Genomic DNA, 17,943 nt, shown 5'->3' with positions numbered 1-17,943 from the left:
AGGCTAGGAGGATTTCATATATATTTTCTGTCAATTGGACATGGCCTAAATCTTACAGAAGTTCATTTTCATTCATTTATTTATTAGCTCTTTTCATAAATTAGCATAAAACATCAATTCTCCTCACATTTTAAATGTTACTTTGTGAATCGCAAATGATTTCCCACTGAACTAGAAAAAAAACACACACAATACTCCCGTCTCCTCTTACAGAACTTTCAAACGTTGAATAACTAGTGAATAAAAACACATGTAAAGGATTGTTTCGGGCAGATTGCATTGTGGGATTCCATTGCATTCCGGTCAAACAGACCTCTCTGCATGTGAAGCAGGACTAGGAAACAGCTGCTGTGAAAATCAGTGAGATTATAGCAAATGTTTTCCCTGGGGCTTCGGATCCACATTTGGAAATGTGTCCAATTATCTTGCGATTACACATGCAACGAGAGAACTTACACTCCGCAAAGCTTCAGCCCTTTCAAATTTTCATTTCCATTATTATTTTGAAAGAGCATCTTGCATGCAACTTTGTTCTCAGTCACTCTCTATCATCTCATGCATCTTAAAGCAGTGCTTTTAGAGCCGAATGAAGTGTGTGTGTGTGCGTGTGTGTGTGTGTGCGCGTGTGCGTGTGCGTGTGTGTGTGTGTGCTACCTGAGGGGGTGGAGGTGGCACTAGGTTGATTGATAGTGCTGTAAACAAACTTCAGAGGAGTCCCAATGCTCCAGTTCACACAGACATTGAAGATGATGATGGGGTAGGAGAAAAGGAGGGCATGACACAATCTGGGCAGAAACGAAAGTGTCACTGCTCTGTTTAAGGTAGGCTTTTTGCTGAAATATGGAATACTGTCATAACTATTATGGAGCGTCAGACTAAAAGGGACGGGACTGTTTTAAAAATAAAACAGAATAAGCATTCACAGTCTATTGCTCTCAGATAGCACACTTCCTCATGGAGGAGACCCTCCTTAATGTACTTGCATTCAGATTCAGTCAGGTTTAGTCATTAGGGTTCCATTTTTACAACAAATACTGGAGCCAAATGGCCTGTTAATGGCTCTCACACTTACAACATTCTTCAGCTAGGATGGAAAATTGAACTGAAATACTCAGTAATTACTATTCAGAGCAAAACCAGTCAAGCGCGATTCTGAAGCTAATCGCAGCATCCGAAATCGCAATACTGTATAGTATGTACTTACTTTGTGACCATTAAAAACATACGATCTGTATAGTATGAATGTGTGTATATTATGAATTAAATTTGGGCATACTACATCTGCCATGTTGTCACTACCGTTCATAAATCTTCTCCTGTGGCCTCATGGTGTACATTAGATGCGCACTTCAGAATCTCGCCGGATGTAGTAGGTAATTCAGGTACTTTTTGCCTGTTTTACAGATCATGAGAATTCGGACATACTCAGCTCACATACTGTTTTTCATCTACTATATAATATATTATGGAAGTAGGCATATTCAGACGACGCAAATGACTCTTATGAGCCGGTGTTCTGGTGATTTGTGCTACCTGCTCACGATGTGCTAACAGTAATTTTTCAAGTTAAAACATGGTTAGTGTGCTTTGTGAGACACAAAAGAATCTGTCAGATGTAGTAGGACAGTGTGAAGTATGTAAAAAAAAATTTAGGTAGGACATCTTGACAGGGAAATAATAACTTATCAAAATGTGCAACCAGCATAACTAACGTTCATGTTGTTTGTGATGTTGTGAGAGACTTTACTAAGCTCCAAACCAACCCCAAAACCTAACCCAACCCTAAAAACTATACAAATATGATCAAAAACATAATTAGGCCTGCATGCTGTATACTTACGGTTATTTATTTTACCCTCATGTTGTTATAAACCTGTTTAACTTTCTGGTTACTATTTATTTCGATGGTTCACTTTAGACATTGTACAAACTATAAGTAACTCTGCAACTATATGTCAACTAACTCTCATACAATTACATATATGAACATACAAGATATTTTGAAAGAAAAACTTTCATTTAAGGGACAAAGAAATGGTTTGGAATTTGGTGAGTAAATAATAACTAAAGAACATTTGGGTCAAGTGACTCTAAAACTAAGGCTTGTGAGACCTCAATCAGTGTAGTTACTGAGTGGTTGTTCGCATGACAATGTGTAGTAAAAAAAATACACATTATGAGTTTTGTCAGTGGTCTGAATAGACAGAATCAAAATTTTTGTTCTGTTGTTGCATATTTATTATGAAAATGATCCCATCATTTCTGCTTTCCAAATATTTCTTCCTCAAATCAGAACCATTAAGTTCATTCAATTCCTACGATTCCCATCCTTAGTCAGTAGTAGTGAAAGATTTCTGAAAGAACTATCACACATTAAATTGGCACTCTTAGCCAGTTCATCATCAAAGATGAGAATACAAATCCAACAAGTAGTCTTAAAATGTACTTTGCAAGTTTGTTGATTGAAATAACTTAATAGACCATGGAAGAGATTAAAATGCAGGAGATTTAAGTGCTGCCAAATTTTAAATCCCATATGAAAATGTGAAGACAAAATGTCAAAGAAATTGCCTTAGGGGAAAGGAAAAAAATGCTGATCTACTAAGCTCACAACGCCTGTTAGGAATGGGTAAATAAACACATTAGCATCACATGATATCAAAAAACCCACACTTTCTGATCACACATCAGCAGCACACCAATACGGATATGAAACAAGAAATTATGGGCAAACCTGCCATATCGTATAGACGACACCTTTCATATGCGCACCGACAGGCTTAATATCCAAAATCAATACTTGGAATGGACCGGCGACAGATACGATCGAGCTAATTTCAGATTCCAAGGCAAATTTATTAAGCTGTCAATAGCGTAGCGAGTAGAGGGGATGGGGAGAGCTGGCAGAGGAGAGCAGGTATGAAAGGAGAAAGAACTCAGACAGATTTAGTAATTATCTTCAGCAAAACAGACAATTTCATCGGCACGTCTGCTGTTTGCAGATGATAAATGTACTTTATTAGAGAAGTTGTGAGCTGTCAGAGAAAAGTGAAGGACTTTACAGGAGGGAGATTGCTCCCAGCAGAGAAGCATAAACAAATATTACATCACAGTCTCTAACTAAAGACTGCTCATAAATACGGCTGATTAGATTGTTTGTCTTCTGAAAATGTAACAGAAAACATTTGTTTGAAAAGAAAAGAAAAATCTAGATGCCTCGGTCTGCAGAAGAAATATTCTGTATTGAGAATGTGACCATATAGACCTCATTCGTTTGTCATGTTCTACACGGCAACGGTTTTCAACCTTCGCAGACCCTATAGGACCACTCACACAGACATTACGCCAATTCATTAAATAGATTTACAGATAGATTTACACTATTTTAGTCAAGGTTAATAAATTAGAATGTCCAAGATAAAGGAAAATATTTTAAAGGGGTCCTATAAACGCTCAAAGCGGTTGACCAATCACATCACACTGGACTAGCCGTCCAATCGGAGCACACTGCGCTTTTCGGAAGGAGTGGCTTCATAGAGACAGGAAGTAAACAGAGCGTTACTGACAGACTGGAAAGAGAGGTGCTGCAACAATGTAAAATATGTGGAAAAATAATGCTTTTTGAACATTTAAGCTTGAAAACAATCTACTGGAGCCAAAAAACTAAATCGAGACTTTGAAAAAGTGCATAAATCTAGTTTAAAACACATCAATACATGTATGTGTTATATGGTTTTGACCATTTTAAGCAAAAATGTATCTTTAATGTGGCATAACCACATTAAGTATAAAGTAATAACATTTTACAAACACCTTGAAAACATTAATTTAATTGTGATTTTAAATAAGAAAAGTATTTTTCTCAAATATCATAACATAAATATCATTAAGTTTTTTGGAGGTTGCATCATGATATTTTAAAAACAGAATAAATGTCATAAACTACATAACTCATAAAACATTTTAACTAGTGTCATTTTAAAGCCTGGTTATGTCATAAAAAAGTCTAATTATCTGATATTTTAAGAGATTTATTGACCTTTTTCTAAAACATAAAAGACTATAACTTGTAAAGGACCACCGATAGATAAAATCAAACTTTTTTTAATCATTATGATATCAGGACAGTTGTATCACCCTGATATTTTTTACTTTATATTACCCAAAAATATTATATGTAATATATAAAAATTTATTTTAAATCAGAAATGACTAAAACATCTTAATCATAAAAGAGGTATATTCAATTCACAGAATATATTAAATAAATTTTTCTATTTTGTGAATAAATTATTGCCTCCAAGAAATGGAGCTTAACAAATCATTAGTTAGTTAGAAATGTCATGAAGTGTGTATTGCATTATACATCTTTACCACTGACCCTTTGGAGAGGCTTTAGGGACGCCTGGTTGAACACAGTTACTCTAGTCTACATACACCTGGCTTCTTCCATATGCGAGTCATGATACACTCACTTCTTATCAACTAATATTTCTAGAGATTCCTGAATCCCTCCTGCAGCCTTGCCCAAAGGCCTCCGGCGTGCAAGCATCCCTGCCGGAGCCCAGATGAAAAAGACGGCTGCGACGAATTCTTGGTGAGTGCTGTGTACACATTTCAGCCTCACGCTCCTCCTTAACAAGCCTGAAGACACAGAGCGCAGCCAGATGCATGCATAAGAGCGATCTTAAGAACCATTTATAAAGCTATCAGCATGCAAGTTTAATGGGGGCTGTGGGGAAAACATGCTGTGTTAAAATACAGAAAAATGTTAAAAGGATGTTATTAGAAGCATGAATTATAGAGCAACGACACATGAATTATGACATTTCTTTTTAGACTTGCTTCAAAGACATCGATTAAAAGAAGTGGAAAGTCAACGGGCTGATGAAAGTATATGAAGTATATGATTATGAATTGGGCTCCACTGCCAGGAAGGCAGGAGAGTTAATGGACTAAAGCAAAGCCATCTGTTGTCTTACAGTGCCATTGGAAATATTTAATGAAAGAAAGTACCTCAGACTTCCACAGCATGGAGCACACATGGGTAAGATTCAGTTTGGGAAAGATAAAGTAAATAAAAGCACAATAAAAGACTTCGGCTCGCACAAACACACTGTGTTCCTCGGTTACAATCAGCTCAGGAAAATCCAAGATATGTGGTTTAATGGAAAGTCTGACCATAGTCATTAGTAGAAACTTTCATGGCTTGTGGGCATGTGATCCCTCACCTTCAACTTTAAATGGACTGCCAGATACATTGACCTAAGCCATTATCTCATAATTACAGAAACTGTGTGGGCATTTATCAAAATATGAAGGTACTTCACTGCCCCGGGTACTGTCTACTGCCCCTTGACACTATACTAAGGTCTCTTAAGGACTTCATATTATACTGCGAAAAATGTTAGATCCTAGAATACTCGTGTTCAAAAAGACGCTTTGAACAACTGAACACCAACTAAAGGTGATGTGCTCATTTTTTTCCTGATAAAATACCTTTGTACATCCCTGAAACAACTAAGTAATCCATTTCCCCCAAAAAAATTGCAAATACTGTGGCGATATCAAAACATTTGAGCATCCTGACACAGGCTCAACCGATGGCCTGAGTTTGAGGCAGAATAATCTGTTTGACCGACCAATGGCGGATGTGGTTTCTCTATTTTTGCAATTCCGTTTGCTGACAATATAGGGGGCACCGAAATTACCAAACATCAAGCTAAAATAAGACGCCATGCTCAGCAGGGTAGTTTATAATTTCTATGAGGACTTGCTCCTGATAATTGGAAAAACAATACTGTCTGCAACTGAGAGGATCTAGCCTTTGATGGGGTGAACAAGTGTCTCTGTAATGGATTCTGCCATTAAAACAAGCGGCACAGAAGCCCCTTAACAGCCTATAACGCAAGCTCTTGAGGGAGGTCAGTGGCACTTCATTAGCTGGATCTCATCCGTGAGTACCAATGGACGGGAATACAGCTCCCTTTCATTTCATTTTGATCAGAGAGACTGCTGAGAGATGGACTCTGACTTCACTTTGTACTCAACCCGCTGAAACCCTCATTACTCATACAGTTGGTTTCTTCAGCGGCCACAAACCTAAGAGACAACACCAAACCATTAAATTCAACTCATGAATTTAACAACGGTCATCCTTATTTGAGCACTCATTATCTAATAAAATATTTGCAGGGGACGGCACATCAAAATGTCAGACTGATGTAACGAATGTACGAGCATCTTAGTGCGAAGTGTAAAGGTGCCTTTGAGACTACAAAGACAGTCAGCTGTCTATTGTGCTTTGACATTCAGTTCTTCCTCTCGGGGCGAGATGGCGAGGGAGAGAGATATCAAAAAAAATAAAAATCGGTTAAGACGTGCCAGCGGAGACGAGAAGGGTAGAACCTCCTGTTGGCTTTTTTGGTCTTGTGCCCCCCTGGCATTACATGCGGTATGATTAGAATTCAGTTCAATCTTCCTGCAGGCTGTGTTTCGGCATGGTATCCTTGTATTCCATCATCGATACATCAGTCATCACATCCTCTCTTTCCTCTAATGTTAGTCCATCTCTCTCCTTCCACATGCTACAGATCTTCCTCTCTTCATCCCACTCACACATGCCAAAAGAGATCACATTTGGCAGCTAAACAGAAGCACAGCGGTTGCATCCATCAAACATCAACCCAAATTTCACCACGAGCACCAAGTTTAAAGCCGGGGTTTACTGGGGTTACAGCGCAGTGGATACAGCTGCATGTTGTGTGGTTCAGAAAAAGGGGTCTTTGAATGTGAATGCCGCATTTACAATACGAGAAGTGCATGTTTCTGTAAAGCAGTAAGTGAAGAGATCTGTAAACTTTTGGGACTAAAACTGACATGCAGGAACTCAGAACATGAGATGCGATGCAAATCAAGCAAAGCATTAAATCTGCAAGCAGACTGCGAGAGTGAATGAAACTCTCAGTGGAATAAATAAAATCACTAAGGTGACAGCTACACTATACGGCCCACAGTCATTCCCATTTCCATTTAACATTAAGGTTGTCTACATTCATTTGCCACTTCAAGGCCAGCAACGTGCATTGGGTTCGGAATAGGTGCTCCATTATTGGACAGCTCTTTTTGCTGAATGCTCTTTGTGTATGAATGGAAAGGTTTAACAAAAAACAAAAAAAATTAAATGATGCTGTTGTTAAATGTAATGATTGGACTATCTGACATAAAGGGAAAAGTTATTAATCGCAGTTTCTCCTCTAACGCATCTTTTATGCCATTTTTCTAAGCAAGCATGTCTCTTAAGATGCACTTAGCCAACACATAAATCAATACCAAACAAGGGGGCAAACAATTAACCTCACATTCTTTCATAGTCTGACATAATACAAGGACACCCAATTAAGGTTTCTGGCTAAATATGCTGGAGCCGCGTGGTATCGGTTCATATAATGAATCAAAATGAATAAAGCCAAAGGCTTCGCCGCACCACTAATTACTGCACCAGGCATAAAGTCCAGAGCCTGGTGCCGCTGGGATTATCAGGCCTGCGGCACACTTCCAAGAGAAAAAAGAAAAATCTCACAGTTAGTCCTTTCTCTGAACGGGCTTCAAAAAAGCTTTTATTGCAGGATTGTACCCATCAGGACATAAAGTCCCTTACCAGCTACTCACGAAGAGCACAACCAACCCGACATGCTTTCAAAGAAATTCATCTGAAAACTGCAGGGCACTGCAAAAAGATAAACATACATGAGTTTCATTTCTTATGCATGCAATCCAGTAAGTTTTCATAATAATGGCAGTAGCCTATATAATTTAATGTATACCAGATAGTGGATACAGGTTCTTGCAGTCCAATAAGATATGCAACGCAATCACTCTGTTACTTTTCTTAAACTCTGATAAAGGTTAAAATGTGTTAAAATTCCTCTGAGGAGGCGAATGACTGAATATCACTCTGTTCCTTGTCCTTAACCCAATTGCAATCCATTTAAATTGCAAATGCGAAGTCTGCAAAAAACTAGCAGAACCCCTGATTAAATGGAACTCTGGGAAGGTCACTTTATATCTCCTGAAAGCAGCTGAACCATAGGGGATCACTCAGGTTTACGCTCATTTACCTGCAAGTCGAATCACATGGCATTAGAAACACTCCAGCATCCTTTATCGTGGTTCAAATTATTCCAATTAAATAAAAAATGCTTTTTAAATGGACTTGCTTAAAATGCAAAACTTTGAATAAAATAGAGTGACTGGAATGGAGATACAAATGTATCTATTGTTCTTTTTGAGGCATTTGCTACCACTGGTATTGGGGGGAATGATACTTGCACATAAAGCAGCCCGACAACAAAATGCAGCCACTGGGGAAAAGCAAGATCCTTTTCAGCAGAATTTTTGTTGTTAGGGCCAAACAAACTCCACTCTTCTTGTTTCTACCCCACCCACCCCCCTTCTCTCCAGCCTCCAATTGAGACAGAATTAAAGCCTCAAGCAGCTAAGGAGAGACGTCAAGTAGAGCGTCAGCCATCCATCCTGTCATTCATCTCAACTCATCCATCTCCTCAGCTCTCCGTTGGGAAATGTAGCAACCTCAATAAACACACTAACACAATTCGCCTTCTCCAGCATGACAGGTAATTCACACTAGGTATGGCTAAGAGAAATACATTTACAGCTCTCCTCGGGCTACTTCTGCAGCCACTCCTCATAGCTGAAGATGACAATCCAGTCAGGACACTTATTTCTTATCTTATCTTCAAACCTACTGATAGATCCTCTCACATCCCGCAGAGTGAAAATAATACCACACGAAATGGGCTACAGTAGATACAAACGTTACATAAATAGAATTGTTTAAGTACTAGTAAAATAGTGAAATAAGTACCAGTAAAGCTATGGGACAGTTATTAGCAAAAACTGGAATACATAGCCAACTACTAAGATTAATTATTGGTGTTGAAATAAAGATCCCTAAAGAGTTCAATAGCAAAGAAATTCACAATTTGGTACCAGTAATAGTTAGGCTACTATTAGAATAACTAGAAGCAAAAACATTAACACTCGCCTACTATCTAATGAATAAATAATGAAATTGTAAAAGAGAGAGAGAGAGAGAGAAAGTGAGAGTGAGATGCCAATCACAGTTGGATTACATAGACAACTAATAATTAAAATATAGGCTAGCCTACTAGAAACATAAAACAAGTAACTAAACTTAAAGTTTCCTCTTATGACAGTTTTACTTTAAGATTTACCAATAGGCTGTTCCAAACATGCATAATTGGATATATTGATCAATCGTAGGCTATAATGTAAATTATAAATGTTTAAATATTCTTAAATCTACATTTAAACTATGTGCCGTTACAAAAAAAAATAACAATAATAATTCTCATTTAGAGTAGCCTACTTGTATATAGTTTAATATAAACTAGTATGCAATTTACAATACAAAAAATAGGCTACAGGCTACATCGTCATGTTTTTAAAATAGCCTACGCTACAAGTCTTACTGAACAGCAGGTCAAACTTTTAGACATCATGTTTTTGAAAGCTTTTTTGGACAGGAGATTTTGAGATTTTAAAATCACACAGAAAGTTTAATCAACTTATGATGATCCCGATAGCTCGTTTTACCTGAGACTGGCGTTTCTGGGGTCCATTTCATCCCCGGGTACAAAAACTGAAAGGACGAGCGCACTTCGCGACAGTCCAGCATCTGACCGCTCGGCCGAGAGAAGGGCAGCATCAGGACGCACAGAATCAGTGCACCGTTCAACTTCAGTCCAGGCATGATCAATCCAAATGATAGAACTATCTGGAGTAAAAAGCTTCCTGGGGACAGGTCTGATTACAAACGCAAAGGAAGTGAGCAGGAACGATCTGCGTTGCTTGAAGTGAGCAGAAAGCGATGCTGTGGACTCAGCGGCAGAATCGCTGAAGTGAGTGAGTGTGAGGAGAGTCCTGTGGAGGAGCTCTTCATCTCCACCTCATTAACAGACAAACTTCATGCGCACAAATCAAGCTCACATTTCCCTGCATAAGGAGGGACTGCGCGAATTCACGGTTATTGCATTATTAAAAGGAACCGATTACAGAAGATTACCGTTTGGTATTGAACTGTTTCGTTGATATTAAAGTTATGGTTATGAAGACAGGAGGCGCGTTATGAATCGGTCATGCGCAGATAGAGGCGAAGATCAAGTATGGGCTACTTCACAATTCAAATGGACTTGTTCAATTACGTCTTAAGCTAATTTAATTTGTTAAAAAGGTGTAATGAGATAATATCGACAGGGGATTGTATTTTCTGATAATGTCTATATTGCTTCTCTAACAAATTTACATTTTCAAATTGATTTCAAAATAGAGCAAACAACAACCACATTTGTCACATTTCCAGGTATCTGCTGCCATCTGGTGTTGGTAATGGATATTGTTACGTAGCCTACAGTCACCATCAAATCTGTGCAATCAAAATGCGAGCAGAGGCAGTTTAAAATGGCTTCATCATTTTATTGAGAATTTACATAGTTACATATTCAAATTGGGGGGGGGGGGGGAATGCAGGTAATGGAATCTAGCGGATTACAGATGGATACCGTGCAATTTTTACTGAAGATTTTCGCCACTATTAAAATTGCAAAGTCATCCACCCGAAAACAGCAAGACAAATATTTGCATGCAAGTGCCACTGAAAATATAAACAACTATATTTTAAACATACTTTTGTAATATAACATACAACAAAGTGCTTTCATTTATCTCTATAGAAATCTATGCATCTTATATTTTTGCTGTTATGATATATTGTGTCTTAGAATTATGGCAACGCTTGCAGCTCAGCATAGTGCACAGTATCAGCACAGTTTCTCTCAATCGCTTTGGCACATTTCCCTAAACTCTAAGTGCAATTGTTACAACTGTTTGCTGGAACATCACAACTCTTATTGCATGTCTGCAAAATGCAGCAACTCACCCAAAACATTTAATTCATTCTTCGAAACCTAGTAATTGAGTCAGTAAACTGGCCAATGGCACCAAAATAAAGTGTTTTTGTCATTGTGTGAGCCACACTGGTCAAACTGTTTAGATGTTTTTTTCACCATGGAGATATTTATTAAATAGAAATGTCATGTTTTTTTCTAATTTTTTGCTGACACTTTCTAATGCTTTCTATACAAGAATGTCAGTTTTGTCTGTGTATCACTGATCAATTTAAATAGATTCTTGTTGCTTGTTCATTTTTACACACATCTTATTGCTCTTCCGTGACAAGAATTTTCAGTTTGCATGTAACATTTCTACAAATGCACTTGCATATTGTTGTCCTATTGTTAGTTAAATTGCTTCTATTGCTCTTCTCATTTGTAAGTCACTTTGGATAAAAGCATCTGCTAAATGATTAAATGTACAAAAATAAATGTATTGTATAGATACAAATGTATGCTGATTTAGCCATCAGCAAACTCCATATATACAACACTGGTTGATTGATAAATTGTTATTCCTATTCATTACAATGGCAGGCCGTTTGCCAATTTAGCAAACATTACAAACATTCCATGTCATAAATATTTATGGATTTAACATGTCTGACAGATTTGAATCACTGAATGGATTATTTTGCATGTGATTGCTCACACAATGAAAGAATGTTTAGAAGTTATAAAGAGTTTGACAATTTCACTGAGAATACAATCATTAGTTTTAATCAAGCCATGTGCATTTAGTCATTGTGCAAATTGTAGACTATTGTACTTACTCTTTTGCAATTTGCTTAAATTCAAATTTGATGTTAACAAGAAACTAATTGTTTAGAGATCTGAACATTGATTTTAGAGGGGAAAAAAATTTTCATTTGAGAATTGAGCCAAAGCAATTGAGAAAAACTAACTAGGCATGCATGCAATTGCATGGTTGTAAATATCATCTTGAGCGTAGACAAGTCAGTTATAGAAGAAGTTTGTCCCTGGTGCAGCGAGTTTTGCATGGATTTGCACAGCATGTTGTAATAAGGCTGGATGCAATCCTGCAAAACTCACCCCACATAACAGGGCTTTTCCATAAGCAGCAGCAGCTCCAGACAGGCAGAAGGCGACCGGCAATACTAGAAGTGCAAACATTGCAGTAGATTCACTGGCACTACCTGCACTGTGAGCACTTTGGAACTGCCAGGACAAACTCATATAGATCATAGAAAAACAATAATGAAAAAAAGATGCACAGTGTGATTAATAGCATAGTAATGTCAAAGTAGAGCAGGAACTGCATGTGAACAGAACTTAATGATAAATGAAGTTGGTTTTTGCTTCCACATGATGATTATACAGCTACTCCTGCCAAAAGGAGCATCTAGCGCAGTAGATACTAGACTACTTCACTAACTACACAAGATGCACCTTAACAGGAGGGCCATATTAATATTAAGTTAGGTTTTTCCTTGAAGGACCTGAACTCCACCATTATACCTTCGTTAACGATCCAGCTTCATAACACCTAGGAAGACAAATAAAAAGATTAATCTTATTATATTATGCTTTAAGAATTAAAACATATATGGGTGGTCTAAGGAATCAATTAAAATGTACACCAGCAAAATACAAAGGTTTAAATGACTGTAAAAATATTTCCATCTATTTAACTAGTCATTTCTGTCGTTTCTACTTGATTTTAGCTAGTTTTTTGAACAAGTAATTAAATTCTAAATGTATAAGTTAAAACTTATGACTGCAGGTTGTAAATGTGGATTAAGTTAATTTCAGGTATGCAATTTTAGTAAGTCGGAATTCTTCACAGTCCATTTGGAGTCTGACTGAACGTCAGTGATTCTCGTGCTTGGCGCGCTTTGCTCGTGTTTCATTGGGTCTCTCAAAATGGAGGATCTTCAACTGAAGACAAGTACAACTTGTTGAAAGTTCTTCACTACTGTTATTCGAGCTAATTGACGAACCTAAATACAACGTCTACTCCCAAAAGTGTCCACTCAAAACCCAAGTCACCTTAAAAATTTAGTTTTCGTCACCTAGTGTTGTCTAAATACTGCATTTATAGACCATTTATAGATTTATTTTTTAATAAAAATAAAGAATTAGCACAAAACGCCGCATTTCGAGTCACGCGCGTCCAGAAACGAACGAAAAACGCTGAATGATGAATATTCGCCTGTGAGACTGAAAGAGGTCGAATCTGCAGACATTAACTAGGCCTCGAGAGGTCGGTGCCCGATCTTCTGCTTGTGTGGCCCACGAGCTCTCCTTTCAACGACACAGGCTGTCGTTTAATCGGCAGCAAACCCTCCAACGATAGAACTTATTACGCTAAAATTAAAGCAAATCAGCTGAAAAGTTTCTGATTACATAAGAGTGTGTATATGTGTTATCAACAGGAAACGAAATCATAGCATCTATAAGCTGACGACAATAACAAAACTGAGTTAAGTGAGCAGTTTTTAGAGGGTTAAACGACGGGCGCCTATAGCTGTTCTTCCATAACTCGTTTGCGTTAAAATGAGGTTAAATGCTCTTAATCCAACAACTATAGTTTCTCACCGGAGTTTGGGTTTAGACAGAATGGCCCTTGCTATGTAGAAGGGTTGCGGAGCCACGTGAAACTCACCAGTACTTTCAAATATGGGTTTGATAATAAACTGAAAATACACCGATAAAACCAGGTTTGAGCTTCAAACTCGCGTTTTTGCAGTGTCTGAAATTATTCAACTCAATATAAATTTAAAACAGGGTCCATATTTACTCAGCAAAGTAAGTGATTGACTCGCCTGTACACAAACTGTTAGTAAAACGGGTTAAATATTAATCAGCAAATCGCGTAAAGGCAGACGTAATGGGTTAATTTCCTTTCCAAAAACTATTAGAACGGATGGCTTTGATAATAACACAGATTAAACATTAGATTTCTTTGATACAGTCGCAAGAAAATGTTAGTCTCGTTATTTTAAAAACGAATTTCACTTACATGTGCTTAGTTAAGACAAACAAACACACCTCCAAATATATCTAAGCGTTCAAGAGTCCATTAATTGATCCATCTCCTACATTGTGTGTTAGCTCCCCAGCTGCTCCACACACACAAAGCCTGTCCCACCAACAAACACTTTCACAATTTTAAAAGTTTCCACAATCATATCTCGCCACAGCAAAGACCCACGCGTGAACCCTGCTCACGACGAGAAATAAAAGTTGACGCTTGTAAGGCCTCCGCAGGAGTTAAACTAGCGCGTATTCGCGTAACCTCCGAGTTGTTTGGGATCATCAGGTTGGGCAAGGTTTACGAAAGAGGCGCGAACATCTCGTCATGTGATGATGGGCCTCGCGAGCCTCCTCCTCCTCTTCTTCTTCCTCCTCCTCCTCCTCCTCAACTCACTCAATCCCCCCACCACAACTCACACATCCGCTCTCCATATCCCATTTACCAGCTCTTTCACATCATTGGTCTGAGTGCTAGTCTGTTTTTTTATTGTCGTTATTATAACATAAAGCAATAATAGAATTATAAAGCTATTAAAGAATTATAAAGCAATTACACTGTTGATTAGAATAAAAAGTGTTTATGTTAAATTAGCCTATTTGTTAAATGAATGTTCTTTTTGGAAAAGTTCAATGTAAATGTGTTTTTATGTTGTTGATAGTAACATTTGTTTTATTAAAACAAATACAGTGCAATCTAAAATTAGTTGACAGATTCTTTTCCCGATTTTTTTACCGTATTACAGTCTAGGTAACACTCATGTAATGTATTAACTAACATGAACTAACAATGAAAAATAATTTGTTACATATTTATTCATCTTTGTTAATGCAAGTTAATAAAAATCTAGCTGTTCATTGTTTGTTCATGTTGGTTCATGGTGTGTTAACAAATACAACATTAGTAAATACTGAAATTAACAAACTAAGATGAATAAATGCTGTATAAGTAATTGTTCATTCTTAGTTCAAGTTAACTAATGGAACCTTATTGTAAAGTGTTACCGTTCTATATGACTATAATTAAACATGTTGCTTTGGAATTACATGCATTATGAAAAGTGATACATCGGAAATCAATGTTACATTTTTTTTGCAAGTGGGTGAAAAAACAACAACTTGGCATCCCAGGGCATGAAAACTCGTGAGATTTGTTTGTTTGTTTTTGTTTGGTCTTTTGTGGTGTCATCCACACGTGCAAAGTTGGTTGATAACTGCAATAAAGTAATAACCTTAACAGTTAGGCTACTTGTTTACATTTAACATATAATATATGATGTCTTTTATATTATTAATCTGGAAGCTTATCAGTTTGACAGAATTTTCTACTTCATTGTGCCATAAGAAGTCAAAGTTCAAACTAAACTTTATTTAACATTTTTCTTTTTTAACAGTAGCATTTGTTTCAGAAAAATAGCAACCTACACATAGAAACAATAGCTATAACGTCACAGTTGTAATATAAATCTATAGTGAAAACTGTATTCCCATAACAGTTTATACATTTTACACGTTGGACATGAATACACAGCCCAAACACAATAGGACACACTAGTGGGGAAAAGCAACAAATATGTAGCAATGTTTTAGAAATTTATATGAAAATTGGGTAACAAAAATCATGATTAATTCATTTAAATTCACATAATCATTCTGGCATGCAGTCAGGTAAAAATTGTGTGCATAAACATTGTGTGTAAAATAGACATTTGTGCATTAAATGGTCCACATACCAGATTTTGGGCGAAGTGAAGAATGAGGTCTCAGTATCTTACTGCGCAGATGTTTCATGTTCAATCCACGTCGCCACTCAAAATAGACAAAATGTTATGTCATGCATGTAATTGTAGAGCATCCCCTTCTTCTCATTGGGGGTGGTGAAGGAAAGTCCACACAAAACCTTTTTTAGCTTTAATTAACAGGAGTTCTGCTCATCAAAACCAGTGGGAATTCTGGAAATGCAATCCTCAAGACATTTCACATCATCAAAATGTTTCATAAAGATAGTTAGAATGTGAGACACTCGGTTTGGTCTTATGGAAATGAATCCTATGGTCAGTGAGAGACAAAAGGCTTTGGTGACCTTTGACCCCAGTTCACTCAACCCCCAATACTCCACACTGGGTTGTGTGTGCACCATTGTATTTGGCTTCAAAGAGCATTTCCCTCAGCATTCCCGCATCATTTTATCCACGAGTTCATTTTGGGTTTATTGTTGAGTCTGCTAATTAAAAAGTTCATGCAGACCAATTGTCAAACTCTTTTTTTCCCCAAAGACTTTTTAGAAACTAACAATTTTCTAAACTGATTTTAAGATCTGCAAGTTACCAGTATCTTCTTTAAATAGGAGGAAGTCGTCTCTTGAGCGTCCTTTTGAACTTTAACCTACTTTTTTTCCTTTCTTCAAGGAACAAAGAAAATGATCAGCGTGAAAAAAAGGATGGGGTGCATTTACTTATGCTAGTTGCTGAAAAACAAATTAAACTAGAAACATTGACTGAAGTGTTTCAAGAATACAATGTTACTTGTTTGTGAATTGTAAACAACAGATAGTTCTTTGTTATGAATGCTTTAAACTAAATGTAATTATACTCTGATACAGTTTTATACTTAAAGGAAAATTAGGATAAGTTCCTCTATGGATGAAGATCATCTTCTGAATTGGTGCAGTGAATGAATTTAAACTAATCTCTAAAATGCATGTCTAAAATTAATTCCAACTTCCACAATTAGATAAAAATCAGTTCCAAATCCCAGACAATCAAAACCTTTCAAACATCTACAAAATCACTCTGCACTGTAAAAAATTATGATCAATAAGTTATGACAACATACGTTTTTACATTGCTTTAACTCACCACAACACGTTTTTCAACTTATAACAGTTTTCCATTTGTTTTCTAATTTATAGTAAAATTACTTAAACATCCAAGTAGATTGTACTTTATTTAAGGCAGCAACTTTTCTTTTTTTTTTTACAATGTGAGCTTAATCATTTTGAGCAGGTGTTAGACTTCATAATGCACAGTTTTGATCGATTATTGTTGGCATTAAACTTCTGCAAATATATATCCTAAAAACATAAGTGACTTTTTACACAGACACATTAGAATCCTTGCTGAATGAATATCTGTAATTACACATTTAAAACAAAACTGATATAGATAATTACAAAACTCTATACTTTTATATTAACATAAATATAACGCTCAGATTTGATTTCACAGGAGTTTCACAATATAATCTCAGACACTTTGACATGAAACAAAGACCTGCTTCCTTAAATTAAAATAGGAGGAATAAATAGTAGCCTACACAGAACATCTCAAATTAAGCACTCTTATGTTTCTCTGTAATTTATATACAAAGCAATTTTCAAATAAATTACAAAGCAAATCAACAAAACTGTGAGTTCATACAACTGAGGTTAACGCAAATGAACAATGTACTTGTTGGGATAATGGCATGTGACATGAAGAATTTAAACTCAACCAGCAGAGGGCGCTAAGTGTTCGTTTATCTCTTGCACTGTAAACAGGAAGTTGCTCACTGACTGGACAGAGACCGTAGTAGACCAACGACGCTGATGTTGTTGTAAGCATGAACCGCTAATATTTCTTTAAAACCGACTTGTGGTTGAGAGAAAATACCTACAGCTTTGTACGTTTCATCAATGCCAGATAGAAAAAATAATAATAATTAAAAACCCGCTATAACGGGGTTGACGAGAGATTTGGTTTTGAACGACCAAGCATCCAGCCATTTTATTAATAACTGATGAAAGGAGAGGGCGATGAATGCCCTTATAGTACGCTGAATGCCCTTATAGTACGCTGTGTTCCTTGAGTAGTTTTTTTTTTTTTTTTTTTTGATCACTGTAATATAGTTCAAACTAAACGAGGACCATGGAAATCACTGATCAAAACCCTGAACATGAGTCCAGCTCCAGAGATGG

General features: G+C 36.8%; 1 protein-coding gene across 1 annotated transcript in view; it reads right to left on the bottom strand.

Annotated features, from left to right (window-relative positions):
* The window catches only part of gpc3 (glypican 3), a 149,780-nt gene extending 137,181 nt beyond the window's left edge, over positions 1-12,599 (bottom strand). Inside the window, exon 1 of the mRNA XM_082178605.1 lies at positions 9,640-12,599. Coding sequence (XP_082034731.1) covers positions 9,640-9,796 — 157 coding nt within the window. The 5' untranslated portion in view covers positions 9,797-12,599. The remainder of the gene's footprint in view (positions 1-9,639) is intronic.
* Between the last annotated feature and the right edge of the window lie 5,344 nt (positions 12,600-17,943).

This window comes from Leuciscus leuciscus (assembly GCF_965113295.1).
Source record: "Leuciscus leuciscus genome assembly, chromosome: 8".
Lineage (NCBI taxonomy): Eukaryota > Metazoa > Chordata > Actinopteri > Cypriniformes > Leuciscidae > Leuciscus > Leuciscus leuciscus.
The sequence above is the reverse complement of the archived record's forward strand: the minus strand, read 5'-3'. Positions and strand labels throughout refer to the sequence as shown.